This window comes from Corvus kubaryi, unplaced genomic scaffold, assembly GCF_017639235.1.
Source record: "Corvus kubaryi isolate FWS band 111438036 unplaced genomic scaffold, C.kubaryi_AGA036_p1.0 37308, whole genome shotgun sequence".
In the NCBI taxonomy this organism is placed as follows: domain Eukaryota; kingdom Metazoa; phylum Chordata; class Aves; order Passeriformes; family Corvidae; genus Corvus; species Corvus kubaryi.
In genome coordinates this window covers 20,931,942-20,951,074 of record NW_024581096.1, presented here as the reverse complement: position 1 = coordinate 20,951,074, position 19,133 = coordinate 20,931,942, and the positions used below count along the sequence as shown (strand labels likewise).

Genomic DNA, 19,133 nt, shown 5'->3' with positions numbered 1-19,133 from the left:
ACAGTTTTTTTTGCCTTCTGCACTTTAGGGTCATAAGAAATAGGACTGAAACTAGGGGTTAACGTAATTTCTCTGGACAGGAGTAGCTTTGAACCACACTTACTGAAAGGGTTGTTCTGGAGGTCATTTCTTGTATTAGGGCAGAACAGCATTCAGAAAATAGGGAGGAGAAAAAACCCACTCACTCTGGGAATGGTAAATAAAGAGCATTGTAAGAGCAGTGAACCTCTTAGCCATGACTGTGTTCCAACACAGTCTTTTCCAGTGCTTTTAGCAAAATTGTAAGTTAGGCTTTTGGATGTATTCAAATGTACTTGTTGATTAAGGTACAGAACCACACAAAATTTGATCAATTCTCACCAGAACTTTTTTCCTTGACTCTGTGATCTCTTTAGTTATGCGTTATACTATTCAAAATTTTCAGTAACTTGTTTTCTACATATAATATTATGTTACTCTTTAAATGAAAAATTATCTGGGCTTTCTTCTCCTTACCCAAGAAAGGCATGGCTTGTGGGTAAGATTGTGTCATAGATACTTCCAAGCACTGGAGTAGTTTGAGACTGATATGAAGGTATTTTGGGTTGAGAGTGGAAATTTTTCTATAACTTTGAGCATGGAATAAAAAACCAAAGAATCTCTTTAGTCTGTTCCAGTGCACCTTCTGTGTTTGGCCTTTGGCTCTCCCTTTCCCTGGAGAGGGAGGCAAGTTGTCCAGGTTAGGCAAGAACAGTGAGCTTTAAAGTGATAGAAACTTGATGAAGACTTGCATCTCCACTGAGTTTTGGAAGACAGGACACTGATGCCTGGAAGAGAATTTGTGAAGGAAGGAGATACTTAGCAAATATTTGAGAAGGAAATACTAAGAAAATCACTCAGCGATTGAGTGACTCCTGCAGCTGAAGAAAAAACCTCTGGATTTAGCTACTTAGGTTTTCAAAATAAAGTGTAAAGTTATGAATGTATTTACATCTCAGTTCATAAAAATGAAATCAAAACCTTTTCCTCCTTTCTGCTGATAGTCAATGTTTTTTTCTTAATTTTATTTTTGTTTGTTTTCTGACAGCATTGAGAAGTTCTGTGCTGAAGGGATCCCTCTTTTGGGTGTACTTGTCCAGAATAGACATCTGAGAACAGTAGTCCATGTGCTGGATAAAATTTTACCCATGTTTTATTCTTGCCAGTATTACCTCCTGAAGAATGAACAGTAAGCATGATATGTTCATAATATGTTCATTTTAAAATTTTATATATTTATTTACTTAATTTATTAATAGTTGCAGTGGAAGTTAATCATAATGTTTTGGTTTAGACCGCCTGACAGTCTCCCAGACAAATCCTGAGTAAGATTTGGGTGCTGATGTAGATCAAGAACTGTGTTTAGTCCTGATGAGCTGCCTTGAATTACAGTCTGCTGTGAAATGTTCATACTGTGCCCATTGTATTGCTAAACTGGAGCAATTAAATCTGCACTGTGGTTGTGAATCAAAGCCTTTCTATATGTATCTCACTGGTGCTATTGAGCTGGTTTAAAATTCTCTGGAAGCAGGTTTTCTATTTATTATTCAGTAGGAGATATTTTAATTTCGTTTGTTGACATCCCTAGGTTTTTATCTTACGTTGAACTGTTCCTTCATCTGGATAGTGGAGTCCCTCAAGGAGTGACCCAGCAGGTTACCCATAAAGTGACACAGCACTTGACAGGAGTGAAGTATGGAGAAAACGTTAAGCTGCTCAGTAGTATGATACAGGTAAAAAGATTATTTAAAAAAGTAAAGGAGGGGAGAGTGTTTAAAAGCAGGCTTATTTGACTGAGCTAGTGTTAAAGGTTAGAAAGGATACTAAACCTGGCAGTTCAGTCACAGAGTACCTGGTATCAAATATTAGTAGTTGGGCTTGGTTTCCTGAAATTCTCCTGCTGAAACTTGCCTAAATCTGGCCGTGCATGTGACACTAACAACAATATTTGCCTTTCAGACTTCTTGGAAAATTCATATCCCAATACCAGGTCAAAACTGTTTAAAAAAGGGAATGTAATATGCAGCACTACTTTCTTGTTTGTGTTATTTGAGGAATGCAGCAGATACATTAATGTTTGAAAGCTTTGCTTTTGGCCATTAATGTGGGCTCTGGAATGGAAAAATGTTCCTGAGTGAGGGAGCAGTAGTATTTTTTTAAGCTCAGAGAGGTCAAAACCCAAAGCTCTCCAAGATTAGAGGGGGGCAGTGGAAACAGACCTATTATTTTTCTTCTGTTTTTGTATCTCGAGTTCTTTTACTCAGAGTTAGAATTAAGATGCAGAAGATCAAGAACTCTTGTTTGGTCTTAGTTGTTTATTACATCTTAGCAGTAATACAGCTGCACAGTGTGTGCCTCTTGGTTGGCAGGGTGGAAAATGGCTGTGAGTTCTCATTTCCAAGGTTTTTTAAAGTCTAAATTAACCAATTATGAAATGCTAAGTAATATGTTTTTACTTACAACCCAGTTACTAACCTTTCATGTTCTGCAGTGCGGAACTTTTGACCCAATGACAGAGCACTCAGATTTGTGAAGAAGAAGGAGAAAGAAGACAAATCCACACCCAAAATCCTCCATATTGTAACCTATTATCACCTATATCCCCTAAACCTAATTTTCTACATTTCTACATATTCCACCCAGTGATAAGACTTTTAATTACACAGCAATAACCTCAGTGTTATCACACAATTTGGGAAACTTTTCCCAGGGTTTTGGATGGAGTACAGTGTACTTCTGAGGATCACTGCCTCTGAGCACTGACAGGCTGAAATTCTCAGAACCCAGGGTTCCAACACACACCTACTCTGGGAAGTCCTTTTGCAGAAACAGCAGGCTGGACTTTAGAAATAGGTGCTATTTATGCCTGCAGGGGTCCTGCTTAAGGCTTCTGTGTCTGTTTTTGCTGATTGCACAAGGTCCTTTGCTCTTCAGACTTCAGAATCTGCAGAAAATTGGAGGCTGAAGATGACAAAGCTGTCCTTACTTGGGTATAGAGACTGTTGTTGTAAATTATTTAATTTAAGGATTGGCCCACAGCCTCAAGCAAGTCATACAGTTCTCCAATAAATTCTTAAGCTTTACTCAAAGCTGCAATCTGTTGACTAATTTTACCTTTTAATTTGTCAGACTCACATCTTTCTAAGTGACCAGCCAAACGGAGTGGGGCCAGCTGCCGTCCTGGAGTTCTGGGTGCAGGTCCTTACCAGCCAGCAGCTGTGGCACAGGGACCGCGCCACGCTCTGCCTGCTGGATGACTTGTGCAAAGCTGCTTTTCAGTACAGCCAAGAGGACTGTGTGCAAAAGCTGCTTTACCAGCAGCACAAGGTAAATAGCTGTGGTGTTTTGGTGTGGCTGTTGAGTAAATGGTCAGTTCGTGTGTTGCACAGTCTGATTTTGAGGTGAATGTATTTTCCTGAAGTGCAACAAGAACGGCTGTGAAATCCTAGAATGGTTTGGGTTGGGAGGGACCTTTACAGCCCATCCAGTTCCACTCCTGCTATGGGCAGGGACACCTTCCAGGGAAACCTAGACCAGGTTGCTCCAAGCACTGTCCAGCCTAATCTTCAGCACTTCCAGGGATGAGGCAGCCACAACTTCTCTGGACAACCGGTTGTGATGATGAGTGATGATGGGGTTATCTGATTTGTTACTGAGTGGGTCAAAATTAATGAAATGTCTGATATTTTAATAATAATGATAATAATTATTAATAAAACCAATTTGCTATACAATTTTGATTCATATGAGTTCTGTTGTAGTTTGTCTTTTTTGCATTTCAAATATTTGGTTGTTTAGAACAAAAATGGAGCTTCTTCTGAAAAACCAGACACTGTCACTGTAACGGGATGTTTTCACTGAAAAAGACAGTCCAAGCAGTGGTGCCTGGCTGAGCTGAGGTTGGAAAGTAGCAACAGGAGGTGGAAAGGAACCTGGATGAAGACTGAGTGATGCACCTGTAGCTTCTAAATCACCTGCTCACAAAAAAAACCCCAGATGTTTTCTGTTTTATGCAGAACGCTTTGGGCTATCACTGTGACAAGGGTCTGCTGTCTTCTCTCGTCAGCTGGATCGTGGCAGGCAATGTCACACCATCCTTTGTGGAGGGCAATGCCAACTCCTCTCAGGTGAGTGCCATGATGGTGTTGTGTGATGGGAAAAGCAGCATACTGGTCTAGGGATCTTTTTTTTTTTTTAAGATCTCTTTCTTGGTCACTTTTTCTTCCTATCCCAGAGTTTTCTTGCGAGGAAATCCTACTTTAGCCTAAGAGAATACTGTGGGTTTGTTGCACTAAAAGGAACATGGATATTTTACATGGGGAGAGTTTTGTCTAATCTGCATCCAAGAATTCATATAATAGGATTGGATAGTTAAATTTTCTTCTAATCTGGTATTATTCTTGATCTGTTTAAGAAGACAAAATCTGTAAAGCCAGACTTTTCTATTAGATCAGTCTTTATCTGATAAGTGTTTTGAATTCCAGCTGCTTTCTCTCTGCTTAAGTGAGCTCCTTATTCAAGCAAAAAGGGAAAAAACTCTTGCAGTACCCCAGACAGAGATGTGTAGTGCAGGTGGAAGAGAGGAGATCTTGTTTTACAGAGACTCTCTGGGTAGTTCTGTCAGTTTTCTCTGGTTTTCCCCTTCTTTCCCAAGATTGTACGAAGGGGAAGTTTGAATTTAAGGGTAAAGAGGTTTTGTTGTTGAGATGTGATACTGTTTTTTGCAACTCTGCAGTGAGAATCTGTCAAACACCTATTCCTCTTAAGAGAGCATCAAGCTTCCTGATGCTGCCCCCTGCCATTTTGTTACCAATATTTCTCTTATTTCTGGGTTGTCCAGGTCTGGTTTGCATGGACGGTGTTAAATGTGGAGTCAATATTTGAAGAAGATTCACAGCTTCGCAGAGTTGTGGAGGGGGAGCTGGTTATCAATGCTTTAACTCCTGATCAAGCTTTGAAGGTGAGAGAACTGTTCATCCCTTTTTATTATTTTATTGGAGAGGACTGCTGGGGAAAAGGGTTCCCTTGTGTCATTTAGGTTTTTTTCTTATGTACTACTTTCTTACCAGGATAAAAGCATAAATAATGCTTTACTTGGCTGTGCAGGAGAAAATGTACCTCAGGGAAATTTTCTTTTACATTTTGAGTATGATTGAGTTCTTCTATGTTTAAAAGCTACCATGGAAATATCTGATTTTACTGTATCAATATTTACAGAAAACTAATTTGTGCTTTTACATGAGTTTCTGGGTCATCTAAATGCCTCACAAGCTTCAGTGGATTTATCCCCTGATATGGGGAGTGCTTATTTTTCAGATGGGAAAACATGTCTGTATTTCAAACAGATGATTTCTCAGATGACATGAATTTACAGGAGACTGGCCTTTACTTTTCTCTGTTTTCTGAATTATTTTCCAAGGCTTTCAAAACTGTTCAGGTCTCTCCTTTAAGAAGGCACTTAATCAGCTCTACTTCAGGCCACATTGCAGCATTTTCCAGCTTCTTTGCCCAAATTCAGTTATAAATTCTGGAGTGAAGCAAGTGAAAACCAAAACTGTCCATTCTCAAAGTGTAACTTTTGGCCCATCCTTCGTCTCAGCTGTTTCAGTGTGTTTTAATGAAGGAGGTAGCTCTGTGAAAATAGGTTTGTTTGGGCTGTGTCCAGTACATGTCTTGCATCCTTGGAGCTGGTTTGGAAAACATTTGTTCTTTAGCTTGCATGGCTTGATTCAGCTGGAAAACAAATCGGGTGTGGGCAGTGTGTGGAAAAGGATGCCAGAAGTCTGGTGTAGGGGATGAGGGAGTGCCAGGGTCTGCTCTGAGACTTGGGAACTCAGAAGAGCCTCCCATTCCCCTGCTTCAGGCACAGTCCAGGGGAGCTTGGAGTGGGACTGTTTAATGATTTACTGGATTTGTGGTGTTGCTGAAATGGGGTGCTGCTACTCATTGCGTTGTCTTTGTTCTGCTTTTGCTTCTGTGTTCTTTCTTCACATTAGTTATACTTTGCATTTAGAATTTTCACTAGAGGTATATTACATGTAATCTGGAAAAAGCTAAAAGTAGCACGCTGGAGATCTAAACCAGGGACATCTACTTCTGTGAGGAAGAACAGTAATTAACTGTAATTAACACCAGTGGCCCATATGTTGGCCTGGTGTCAGAGCCATCATGCTGGGTTTTTGTAAACATCAGAGGTGTAGGTCTGCTCTCCAACGTAACCGTGAGATGGGCAGCTCATCCTTCAAGGCCCATAGCAGATATGTGACGGCTTCCAAAGTTTTCTCCTCTGTAATTACCAAGTGTTCACGCTGTGTTAATCCGCTCAGTTAGCCTGTGACAGCCTGTTACAGCACCACACTTGTCTGGAAATGTTGTTTCTGCAGAAAGCCCAGACCCAGCTGAAGCTGCCCATCGTCCCTTCCCTTCAGAGGCTCATGATTTACCGCTGGGCTCACCAGGCCCTTGCTACCCCTGCAGATCACCCTCTCATGCCTCTGATCTGGCAGAAGTTCTTCCTCCTGTACCTTCACCGACCAGGACCACAGTATGGGTGAGTCTGACCTGCTCCAGCAGCTAGCAAGCACTCATTAAGTGCACAGAAGAAAGTGAAAGTAAGTGCGTTACACTGACTGAACCTGAAAGCAGTGGGTACCAGCAGCTTCTATGGTGAGCCAATTTATCTGCAGAGATGCTGATTTGACATTTGCAACAAGACTTAGTTGTGCTTTTTTGTTCATTTTTAGATTACCTGTAGGTGGTTGTATTGGAAGACGCTTTTTCCAGAGTGCAGCTCATGTTAACTTGCTGACTGAGATGAAGCAGCGGCTGACAGAGGTAGCAGACTTCCACCACGCTGCCAGTAAAGCACTGAGAGTGGAGAGTCCTGAGGGCAGTGAGAGGTCACCAGAGAAGGCCAGCTGCTCACCTGATTACCTGACTTCACCTGAGCTGCATAAGGAACTTGTCAGGTAAAAAAAGCCTGCCCAGTTCCATCTTAATCAATGCAACTGCCTGAGTAACTGCTACAGCGTAGTTGTAGCTGTGTGAGGAATGAAGGGATGTGACCTTAGATGTACTGCAGGCACTTACTAAAAGCATGAAATCACAGAACCATTCAGGTTGAAAAAGCCTTCCAAGATCAAGTCCAGCATTTAACCCAGCATTGTCAAGGCTGCCACTAACCCATGTCCCCAAGTGCATGGGTGTGCTCAAATCCATTCTTCTGTTTGCACAACTTGTTTGAGAGGGGGCTGGTCTTCTAAAAATAAAACATTATTGATAGATTTGTCACTCCCCTTAGGGAAAAAGCTTTGCTTTTTAATGAATGGTAGCCCCATGCTGGCAAAATATTTATTATTTAGGCATATCTGCTACTCGCATGTACGTCACTAGCTATAAATGTAAAAGGCTACTTGGTGTGTATGCATGTTTGTCGCAGACCAGGACCTGAATTGGTCTGAGTAAGATTACTTCATCAGGAAATTTACTGGGGACTTCAGCACGTGGTTCAGTGCAGTTTACTTAGTTAGCAGCCTAAAGGTGAGTTCTCTCAAGTGTCTTCTGTGCCACCTGAAAAATGGTAAATCTGCTTACCAAAACCTCGCCACAAGACTCCCTTTTTGTCTTGGAGTAGGCTAAAGAGAGGGACACAGTCACTCACTGCCACTCAGCTGCTGAATGCCCACTTTTTTGAGGGATGGTAGCTCCTAAGAGCTGTCTATACCTCATGCACACTAAACTTGAGGCAGTATGTGAATATTCCCAGGAGCTAGTTGAAAAGATGATTTGAAGAGAGTCCCTTGTTCAGGGACCCTGGATGTGTGGAATCTGAGCTCCTGCTCAGTGCTCCCCTCAGCAATCAGTAGGTACTGTACAAACAAACAAGGGGGATCATAAATCCCACCTGGTTGCCTGTGAAAAATAATCCAGAGATGCTCACTGGGTGAACTTGATTAATATTTTCAGTCTTTCATTTAAAAAATGTTTCCCACTCCAACAGAGAGCCAGACTGCTCTACACCCAAATAAATCTTATGCTCAGGAAGTTTAATGACCTGTCTAGTTTCCTAGACAGGAGCGAAATTATTGGTAGGGTTTATAGGGGCTGATTCTTGGAACTGGTGTACTTCCATTTTTTCACCAGTGACACTGATGAAGGAAGCAGGAGTTTGCTAGCGATATTTAATAGCACAGTGTGAAGATTTAATGGCATTCTACTCCTTCCTTGTCAGGAAGGCTTGGATGGTGTGATAGTGAAAATGGTACCCGTGGGTGGAATGATGTCAGCTGAAGAAAAAGGTGTATTTATGTTACAATTTTAACAGAGGAGGAAATGAGAATGAACTAGCCATGATTGAGACTCTGAAAAGAAATTAAAAGATGTGGCTTAACTCAGGCATGACTTTTTGGAGCGGGCACTGCAGAGAGGTTGTGGGGTGAGAAGCCAATCTTGCTCACATGTAATCTGTTTATTGCTTTGCTCTTTTGAGTGGGGTTGTGGTGATACTTCTTGACATAAGAGACAGTCAGTCCTGGGTCTTATGCTAGTTTGCATAAATGTTTTCTTTTTCAGAATTTGTCCTATTACCTTTGTTGTTGCTGTTCATACTTCTCTAAGAAGCTTCTTTCCACCGCTGGTGTTTAACTTGACAGTAAACGAGTGAAAAAGCACCTGAAGTACCTGTTTTTAACCATGTTACCTTGTAGCATTATTTGTTGCCTTAATTCTAAACCTTAGAACAATCAAACTCACACTAATTTTATTTTTTTTCCTTTTTTTCCCTTTTTTTTCTTCCCTCAGGCTTTGTAATGTTTTAATTTTGTGGTTGGAAGAAGAGAGTTTCCAGAAAGGAGATACATACATTCCCTCTTTACCAAAGCAGTATGATGCACACAGACTTGCTAAAGTCATGCAGAATCAACAGGTGAGTTGCTAATAACACTGACAATCTGAAATCTCCTTGCTAAAATGAGTCCTTGAAGTCAGTGGGTGACTTGTGTCACTGGTCTTTAATACACATACAGCATGTATGATACCTTCATGGCTCTAACCTTTTTCCTAAAACCCTGTGCTATCCCAAACTGCCTTCCTTTATGTTTGAAAGAGGACTCAGATGTAAATTTCTTGCATATCTGTCATTTCTTGCAGCACAGTACTTTTTCTGTACTGCTCTGTAATTAGTATTAGAGGGTAATTTAATTTGTAACTTTAAATAACAAATGACTGGAAGCCAAAACGTGCTTGTGTTGGTAGTCTGTAAAATGTCAAAGGTTCAAATATAAGTTAGTGAGTGTGTATTATTCTGTTCTTGAAGACTAAAGACTTAGTATAAGCAAAACCCTGCAAGAGGGGAGATTTTGGAAGGACATTTCCTTATGCTTGCTTTGTTTTCTCTCCTACAGTGTATGTGACTGCTGGAAATACAGCCTGCTTTAGCCTGGCTGCAGTTAATCATGCCATGATCTTTTAAACTATCTTGGTCTCTTGTATTCCCTTTTTAGGAACAGATTTTTAGTAATCTCTCTTTCCCTTTGCCTCTTATTTATCAGAAATTATACCATGTGTTAGATTTCATCTCTAAGTGTCACAAGTGCTTTTCAGTCAATATCTATATATGTAATAAAAAGTGTTCAGTTTTTCTTTCAATTTTAGATTTTTTGCCCTTAATAATAAATTTCATGTGACTTAAAACTGCAGGGTATATTTTTATTTATTTGCTTTAGTTCCCCAGGTCCTAGGATGGGTGGACAGCACATGATACATGATCAAAATGGGGATGATAATTTAATTATTTTGTGCTTCAGGATCTGTGGATGGAGTATGTCAATGTGGAACTCATACACCATGAGTTTCAGGAAGCTCTGAACCTTTGGCTGCAGGTTCAGCTTGAGTCCCATACAACCTGTGCTTCTGCAGGGCAAACAGATTTCACCAATCCTTTGTCAGGTAAGAGATGAAAATACTGTTATGGAAACTGTGCCTTAAAGACTTACTGGGATGTCAAAGCCTTGGTTCCTTTAGGAGCTTGATGATGCCTGTCAATAAAGTTATTAATATGGTTTGTTTTCTATGGGTACAGTATTTTCCTTGAAGTTGTTACAGTTTTCTCACTAAGATTCTTGTGTGAGAGGTTAACATTGATGCTTTTTGGCTTCAAGTTTGCCATGTCACAGAGCAGAGCTAGGGCTTCATGGGCAAGCTCGCCAAAAATTCCTCTGCACAGAGGATGTTCCAGACATTTTCCCAAAGTTCAGACAGTGACAGGTACAAGCAAAGGTAAAACCAGCTGTACCTGAAAACATATTTTCTCTGTTTCGTTTTTTTTAAGTTTTGTTTTGTTTGTTTGTTTTCTGTTTAGTGTTGTTTTTCCCAGTGTGTTTCCCTGGAATTTTGGTGTGGTAAAAGTGCTGTTCTAGCACAGAAGGGGTGATAGTCATGACTGGTATATTAAGGATGTGGTGAGATTGGATTTGGGGCTGATCCAAAGAAGGGGAAGGAGTGAGGGAATAGAAGGGAACTGGAATAGTTCCATAGCTGAAGTGGCACTGTTTGGACAAAGAAACTGAATGCAAATCAGCAGGACAAGAGGGCAGACCCGGAGAGAGGCTGTGCTTTGAGGAATTGGCACTGACAAGACTAAAGATGAGGATGAGCTGTAGGGAAAGGAACATGAATTTTGATTAGAATTTTGTTTGGGAGCCTCTGTCAGATGAGTAAAATAAATGGGGTGACAGGAAAACTGGAAGATAGGAGTGTTTGGGGAAAACAAGGAAACCATTGGGTCTTTTGATCCTAATCTTTGTGTGATGGAAGAGCTGGTCATGAAAATTAGCTGTGTGAAATAAACTTTGGCAAAAATAGGAAGATTAGTCGAGTGATTTTTTTTTTTTCTTTTTAAAAGGGGGAATCCTGAGAAATATTTGTCCACAGTTAAAAATGCTTCATGCAAATAAATGTTTTTGTTCAGCTTCTCCTAGTTTTCTTATTGACCAAACTTGTTTCTCCTTTTTTTTTTTGTAGCCAAAGTGAGGATCATGAATAATTTGAAGAAGTTTGATACTCCCAAGCCCCCTCTGCCACTGCAGACGATGAAGGCTCCTGTGCCAGTGATTTCCTCTGCCAGTCTCGTGAGTCAGAAAGATGCAATCCAGCTTATGCGCACGGACCTGAACATCTTGCAGCAACACGCCAGGTGAGTCATGTCTGTGTTCCTTGTGCCTCAGCAGTGTGTCCAGCAGTGCCTTAAAATGATCATGGAGTCTCTGAATGGTTTGGGTTGGGAGGCACCTTAAAGCTCACCCCATTCCACCCCGTGCTGTGAGTAGGGACACCTTCCACTATCCCAGGGTGTTCCAAGCCCCAATGTCCAACACTTCCAGGGATCCTGGGGCAGCCACAGCTGCTCTGGGCAACCTGTGCCAGGGCCTCAGCACCCTCAGAGGGAACAATTTCTTCCTGAAGATGCCCTTCACAGCAGCCTCATTTGTGGTGTTGGCACAAGACTGTCAATACTTGATTTCTGCTTCTTGTCCCATTTGTTCTATCTTTCTTCTGGTCTATCATGTTGTCATTCTACTTCTTCAACTGAGATAAGAGTGCACAAGTCTTATCTAATGACCGAGATTACCTCAGACAGCATCTAACTTCTTTTCTCATTTGTCATATTTCCTGAAATAAAGCCTCCTTTTAGGCTAGATTTGTTGACAACGAGTTATTTAACCCTTTGGCACTGATGTAGTAGTTGCAATATGAAACACCCAGGGGAGAAATCTGATTTCTGGTTCTGCTAGCTTTGCGATGAAAGAGGCTTTCTGTTTTTAATATTCCTACTCAGATATCCAGCTGAATTGTTTTCAATCACAATTGGTCAATCTGTAGTCATTCTTACTCATTGTAGTCATTTAATAACGATATTATGAACCAGAACAAAAACTACTAAGCCCACGAGAGGCTGTGTCTAAACAATTCCAGCATTAATTTTAGGTGGGTTCTCTTTTTTCTTTCTTTTTTTCCCCCTTCTGACTGAATCATCACACTCCAGCTTTTTTTTTTTTTTTGTCTGGTGGAAAATTACGTTTCCTACAGAGATTATTCTGTTTAGTGTCCTTCCAGGTTGTCATCTAAAGTAATTCAAAAGAACTCACACATACTTGAGTATTTTTGTTCTTATGAACCTGTTTTTTTTATTACTTTGAAGTGCTATTACTTTGAAGTTTTAGCTCAATTTCATTTAATAACCTTTTATGTTTTCCAGGAAGGTGTCATGAGTCTTTGTACAGCACATCAAATTGAAGTCTCCTCTGTTGCTTATAAAATCTTAGCCTTGCCGTTTCCGGGAAAGATTGTGGTAATTTTATTAATAAATGCCTTTCAGAACTGCAGCTCTCTGGGAGTCTCAGCATGTTGCTCTGAACAGTGAGATACTGGACACGGTGCCTAAGCTGTATGTCAACAGGGAGGAGCAGATCACCCTCCACCTGGAGTGCAGGGGAACTTCAAATAAAGGCTGCCAGGGAGCAGCTCAGCTCACCATCCAGGTTAGAGGCACGGCATCACCTCTGTTTTGGGGCTGTTGGACATAGAGGATGAGTGTGAAATGGCTGAATTACTGTAAAAATGGTAGTGTGTGACCAAATAAATCCACAGACATCTTAGTGATCTGAAACACCTCATGTGTAATGCTCAGAAGGAGAAGCAGATCAAGAGCTGAAGAATAAGTTGTTGCATGATTTTTTTTGCTCATGGTATCCATTCTAAACTGCTTCCCAGTGTATGGATGTGGGAATTTGCCTGCTGATAGGAATAGAAGCATGAAAATGTTTAAAGATGTTGCTTAGTAAATGAATTTTTTGATCCCCTCTAAGTTTTAGTCCCTGTGGATTAAAAGCCTTAGATAAAAGACATGAATTATATTAGTGCGTATGATAATTAATTAGGAACATGTCCAAAGATGTGTGCTTGGGCACAATGTACTGAATCTGATCAAAGCTCTCAGGGGGAAAACCATCCAAATTCAGAGTTCTCTGACTGACTGGACTGTGCTTTGTTTTTACGAATAGCTGCAACATGGAAGAGTTTTAGCAAAACCGTGTTAATTCTGAAATGAGTATGTGTCCTTTTGTCATTTAGTTTGAAGGGAAGCACAAAAATGAAGCAGTGAGCCAGCAGCTTCATGCTTTGCGCAAAGAAGTGAGACAACTGCAGGCAGAAGCCATGAAGCCACCTTCTCTGGGTGTTGTGGAAGCAGCTGTTCACGTGGAGAATTTCATAACGTAGGTTGTTCAGACACTGCTCTGGGCAGGGGTGTTTGTATTTCCATTTTGGTATGTTGGAGTTAAAATGTGGAATCTGTTCATGTGTTTTCCCTCATGCTTGTCAGCTTGGGCCAACAATCCTGAGACCTCTAAAGGAGTATTTTTTATTATCAGAGGGTCACTGAGGCTCAACAAGGCACACACTATTGTGTTGTACTTCTGTTTATTGTTTTCTACTTCTTTTTATTGTTCTGTGCCTTATAACAGCCTTCCTAATCCTGTAAAAGCACACTGAGTCATGACACGGATGCTGTGCTAAACTTCAGGAAGTGGCAAACTTGTACCACAGCTGTCTCAGCTATAGGCTAAATTACATGATTCCAGTATGACTCTCTATGGGTTTTTCTGTATTATAGTGCAGAGCATAATTCTTTAATAGAGTGCTATAATTTGAAGTAGTTTTTCAATTTGTGAAACCAAATGTTGCAGTGGAAGCAGGCTAGATAATACCACTCTTTTAGGGAGTGTGAATAAAATGGGGTCATCCAAGGCCCTCTTGCTCACTTGAAGATCTTTTACAGTTCTTTCCAGAGGTCCACTTTTGCAACTTCATTCTCAATTTTCCAAATTTCTGCTGGGATTCTCTTAGTGTAGCTGGTTTGCTACAGAGTGTAATGATTGTACAAGTAAAAGGATTTACTTACTACTTCTACTTGTTCATTCTTGATCGTTGATTTGAAAAATTCTGTGGATGAACTAGTCCTTGGGATTTACATCTGTGAAACTGCATCTTCTTCAGCTCTTTTAATTCAGACTCAGTGGAGACAGGGATTTAATCTCAACAAAACATTTACTTGGCAATACACAAGAAAAGATTGATTCTGTTTTAATTCTTTTATTGTTGAGCCTGTGAAATAAAATGAGGTAATTTTTCTTGCAATACAAAGGTAGTTGAGATGCCATCAGAATATGATGATTACTTGATTAGAGGGAGAAATAATCCAGTGGAACTCTGCTGTGGAAGTCTTTCAGTGTTCACTTTCTGACTGTGGTTATAGAGACTTGCTAAGGTTTGGAAGTATCCATTTCAGGCAGCAAAATTACATGAGCTAAATCTGTGACTTTTCAGCCTGGATATGAGAAGGAGGGATACTCAGGGGATATCACAAATACCCATCTCAAGGCTATATATTGGCAAGAAACCTTTCTTTATTGTCACAGGTTATTCTCTGTGTGTAAATTTAATTTGCCTTTTTAACCTAATTTTTTAGGGCCCTCATAAATATCTACAAGGTGCAGCCTATGCCTGCAATCAAGAAAGTTGGAATTGGCTTGTTTTTTACACTGGTAGAATATGTGTGTGATGAAACTCAACGCAATCCTCCCACAAGACAGTTCTTCACGTCCTGCATTGAGATTCTGGGCCAAGTGAGTTTACTTCTTGAATATGAAAATATTTTTCTAAGTTTTTAAAATTTGATTTTTGGATGCCTATTCTTATTCAAATTGCTTGCTGACATTGGGAGGTCTAACATGTTCAGAAGCCTGAAAGTTAATTTCTAAGCTTCTATCCCATTTTCTTTTCAACTAATTGTGTAATATGCACAGTCTTCAGGAAAGGCAAGGCTTGCATTTAAGCAAAATAAAAACTTGATCTGAGGTGCCTGCCTAATGTGAATAAATTGTCATTGTGCTAGTTAAATGCTAGAGTTTGGCAGATAACTGGGGTTTGGATACTTTCAGTTCATAGAAGTGTGTTTCAGCATAGACTTTGCTTTTACTTGTCGCTTTCTGGTTGATGTACATCTTGTCAACTTCTGTATTTAGACGTTTTCTTCTACAGCCTTGCAGTGTTCTCTGTGTAGTGAGTTATACCAGAAGTTTGCTGGAAGAGAAGATAAGTGCTTGTTGGTGGTGATAATGTTTGCTGTGTTTGTGCACTGAGAAAAATCATTAGCCTCTGCTTTGGGTCAAGATCCTTATTTTTATCTTAGATGCAGCTTATTTCCATGTGCAGCTGTCCTTGAGCACCTCTAACAGCTGAAGTGATGAGAAGTTCTTCAGAGCTGTAGTTCAGTTAAATTTTTCCTATTATCAAGCACGGCTGGTCAGATCAGGATTCATTTTCTTGTACTATTCCATCAGAAAAAAATGGTATTTCCAGGCAACATATGTGATCATAAATGCTGTTTTAAAATGTGCTAGGGAGATGTGTTTATTTTGTGTTATATCTTGTGGACCAACAGCATTTAGCTGATGTTAATCTCATACAGTGTTTTGTTTTTGAGAAAATCTTCCCTTTTTATAAAAGGACCAAAACTGTGACTGTGGAAACAACTAGCTTAAGAGATGTATTGCCCAGTTGGCTCGTATTTGGCTGTTATATTTTCCACCATTCCCACTTTTCTCAGGTGTTCATCAGTGGGACCAAATCAGAGTGCAAGCGTTTGCTCCAGACAATCCTGCAGAATCGAAGGCTTTGTACTCTCCTTTCTCCTTACTTCACTCCTGTTGCCTCTCCCAGTGAATTTGTGACTTTATACGAAAAAGTTGTGGCCTTTCTGAGTGAGGATAATAGTGATGTTGTCTTCATGCTGCTGACAAAGGTAAAGTCTGGTCTGTGGGTGTTCTTCCCCTGAAGACCTTGTCTTTGGGCTAAAGAGGAAAGAAGTGCAAATCTGGTATTTTAAAATAGCATTGACCGGTTCTGTAGAGCTGTGTTGGTCATACTGAATAGTAATTTAAGCTCAAGAGGTGCTGGAGTCAAAAGAGAATAGCTTAAATAGCCTTTTCTAGCACACATAGTATCAGTATGTGCTTCCCAGGGCTTAGTGCTGAAATTAAAACCATCTCTTGATGGCTTCTTCTGCCTGATTATCTCTGCAGCGACATTCATCACAGTAGCCAGTGAATGCCAGGTATCTTATAACAAAATTTGGAACAGTGTCTGCATTTGCCAGCTCTTTTTGGCACCCACGTCCTTCCTGCCTGTCTTAAAACTGAATTAGGTAATAGCAAGTGATTTACACATATCGTGTTACTCATGATAGTGCCAGTGGAGAAATTAGTGTAACACTTGGCCTTTGATACTGCTCTGATTCTCCTCTTTAGTTACAGGGTGACAGCTGGAAGCAGCAGAGAGTCTGTCCTGGGCAGGACTCTGAGCTGTCCATGGTGACAGTGGCCAGCATTGTCCCTGCTGACCGAGGTCTGAGCAGCTGCTCAAGAGGCTACAAAAGCTTTGCTCCTCCGTCTAAAAATTTATGGACTATGGACATCAGGTCCAGTTTAATGCTTGTGTGGAAACTCAGATGCATCTTTATCAATCTGAGCCCCCCTGCCAAGGGCTGTTTAATAAATCTAGGGACTTCTGCGGTATGCTAAATCATAGCCTTTGGAGAGTGAGGTTTGGAGCTAGGGCTAACAAGATGCACATTCATGAGGGTTTTCTTAAACACATAAAAATGTCATGATTTTATTTCCCTGGCGATTTCTCCCTTCTCCCAGAAGTGTTGTGGCTGTCAAATCTAGTGCTTGCGAATGCTCCCTGTGCTCTGTTCTAGTTTGACCTCACGCAGTGGTTGAGCGTGGCCAAGCCGCCTCTCTCGGAGCGCACCCAGCTCCTGGAGTCCATTCACTTGGCCCTCAATGCATGTGGCCTGGAACCTGAAGAAGATATTTTGATGCCATTTAATATCTTCTGCAAGCATTGGACTAACCTTCTCCAGTATCAGTTCCCTGACCACTACAGTGATTTCTTAAGGTTGTTTGTGCAAAGTAAGTATCTGAGGTGATGCATTTTAAGCTCCTTGTGTAGAACCCTTCTGGCTTAAAAAAGTGAACTCTGTGCAGTAGAGTTAAACAGCAACAAATGCAGTACAACTTAGACTTCCTTAGGTTTCTGTGGGCACTTTCATGTGCCTTGCTATGTGATGTATTTTTATTAGACATATTGTAGCTCTTCTGTGGCTCAGGGCACACACATCCATGACAACAGATTTTTCAGCCCATGTAGCAGGAGAAGGATGGAGGAGTGGTCTCCTGTTAATGGAAGCACCTATTAATTATGGTTATGCCACAGTCTGTAATGCAGAAACCAAAACCAAAGGGTTTTTGATCACCCTTCAATATCAGGTGGAGAACTGGAAATATGAAGACCTGGAACTGACACTGAAATCTGCTGAAAATGTCCTGGTTGACATTTGATGCCACCCATAATCTGATGTGTCCCTCAAATGAGAGCAAAAGTACTTCTCTTTGTCATGCCATACCTGCTGAGGTACCAGCTGTCTCTAAATGTGTGTTTGCGGCCAGGGATGTACAAAGTGCCTGGGAAGATCTCTAAGGAGAGAAACATGTAGATGCCAAAAGGAAATGTTAAGTTGATTACATTTGCAAATTAGAGATAATCTCTCACTCTCAAACTTGGGGCTTTCAAACTCCCGTGTTACCTAATTTTTCGTGTAGCAGGGAGCTCTAATTTCAACCTTTTTTGAGAGAAGGGGACTAACTTTGTGGTTTTCACGCGTGCATTCCCTTCTTTCTCCTAAGGCTCATCAGAGCAGCTTCTAAGCCCTGACTGCTGGAAGGCATCACTTAGAGCTTTGGGGTGTGATTCACTGGCGATTGAGCAGGGCAGTGTCAAGAGAAGTGATTCTGCTGAAGCTCCTGTGGTGAGGGAGGCTGCAAAAACTCTCCTCTCTACAGAACAGGTGGGTGCCTCTTGGGTTGATTGATATTTTTCAGGTGAAACAGCTTCTCTCCAGTGACAGATAGCACTGCTGTGCAGCCTTTCTGCAGCTGATTAACAGCTTCCTTCTTTTTACAGGTCAGAGAGACAATAGAATGGCTTTCTACATCCTTCTGCAAACTCCGACTGGCCTCGGTGGACTTCGGGACTTTCGGCCTGTTTTCAAAATGGACTCCTTATGTGGCTGAAGTGAACAAATTCCTGGAGTATCTCATTAAACGACTTATTGACACTGAAGTTGACAATTTAGCCCAAGAACCTATTGGGAGTAGCAGAATTTTAGCAGGTAATGTGTCTTAAAAGCAAATTACTTAAGTACCTAATTTCTCTAATTCTGCCTGTTAAGGGCCATTTAAATAAACAGTAAAATTTTTTACTTTGCATTTGTATTAAAATACAGATGGGAAATGTTGATGCTACTTCGTGGCCGTGTAGGACTTTATGCTTTATAATCTGAGAAGGAAGCTCTTTTATATTTGAGCTTGCTTCAAAATTATTTTATGAGGTGATTGCACTTTCTTCAAGAAAAATAGTCTTTTGCACTGAGCAGAGGTTTGGAAGGAGATACTACTGAATTTCATCATGCATGATTTAGATCTGGAGAAAGTTGGCTTTTACTTTAATTTTTAATTAATTTTAATTTAAATTTTAATTAAAACATTTTAGTATGTGGAGGTTTAAAGTGTGGATCATCATTACCCCCACAATCTCTGGTGTATTATTAAAATTATACTAATAAAACATCTTAACAATGCAAAATGCTCATGATGGTTGTTCATACAGCCATATTGTTAACAGTTATTATCAAGCATATTGTATTTTAAATTCTTATTTGACTAGAAAGGACTGATTGAATAGTTGGATTCAATGATCTTAGAGGTCTTTTCCAGTCTTAATTATTCTATAATTCTGTGAATGTTAGAGTGAGAAAAGGATATTATATGCAAATTTAGAAAAGTGTAATATGTTCACTGTTGTTGATTTGAAAGAAAAAAGCAACTGTTTTGTTTCCTTTTAGCATTGCAGTCCTTGTATTCAGTCATTGCTGGACTCTTTAAACCATGGATACTGGTCTTGGATAAAGAAGATGCAAGGTATGTATTGCATTTTAA

The 19,133-nt window shown here is 40.4% G+C and overlaps 1 protein-coding gene across 2 annotated transcripts in view; it reads left to right on the top strand.

The window, feature by feature from the left end:
• The window catches only part of EPG5 (ectopic P-granules autophagy protein 5 homolog), a 55,126-nt gene that overhangs the window by 23,540 nt on the left and 12,453 nt on the right, over window positions 1-19,133 (top strand). For both annotated transcript variants that reach the window (XM_042028780.1, XM_042028779.1), the window contains exons 17-34: window positions 1,067-1,207; window positions 1,607-1,751; window positions 3,148-3,345; window positions 4,035-4,145; window positions 4,859-4,978; window positions 6,402-6,568; window positions 6,762-6,986; window positions 8,818-8,941; window positions 9,822-9,963; window positions 11,038-11,209; window positions 12,392-12,554; window positions 13,147-13,289; window positions 14,543-14,699; window positions 15,683-15,877; window positions 16,835-17,048; window positions 17,823-17,983; window positions 18,100-18,307; window positions 19,040-19,115. In XM_042028780.1, coding sequence (XP_041884714.1) covers window positions 1,067-1,207; window positions 1,607-1,751; window positions 3,148-3,345; window positions 4,035-4,145; window positions 4,859-4,978; window positions 6,402-6,568; window positions 6,762-6,986; window positions 8,818-8,941; window positions 9,822-9,963; window positions 11,038-11,209; window positions 12,392-12,554; window positions 13,147-13,289; window positions 14,543-14,699; window positions 15,683-15,877; window positions 16,835-17,048; window positions 17,823-17,983; window positions 18,100-18,307; window positions 19,040-19,115 — 2,862 coding nt within the window. The remainder of the gene's footprint in view (window positions 1-1,066; window positions 1,208-1,606; window positions 1,752-3,147; window positions 3,346-4,034; window positions 4,146-4,858; window positions 4,979-6,401; window positions 6,569-6,761; window positions 6,987-8,817; window positions 8,942-9,821; window positions 9,964-11,037; window positions 11,210-12,391; window positions 12,555-13,146; window positions 13,290-14,542; window positions 14,700-15,682; window positions 15,878-16,834; window positions 17,049-17,822; window positions 17,984-18,099; window positions 18,308-19,039; window positions 19,116-19,133) is intronic.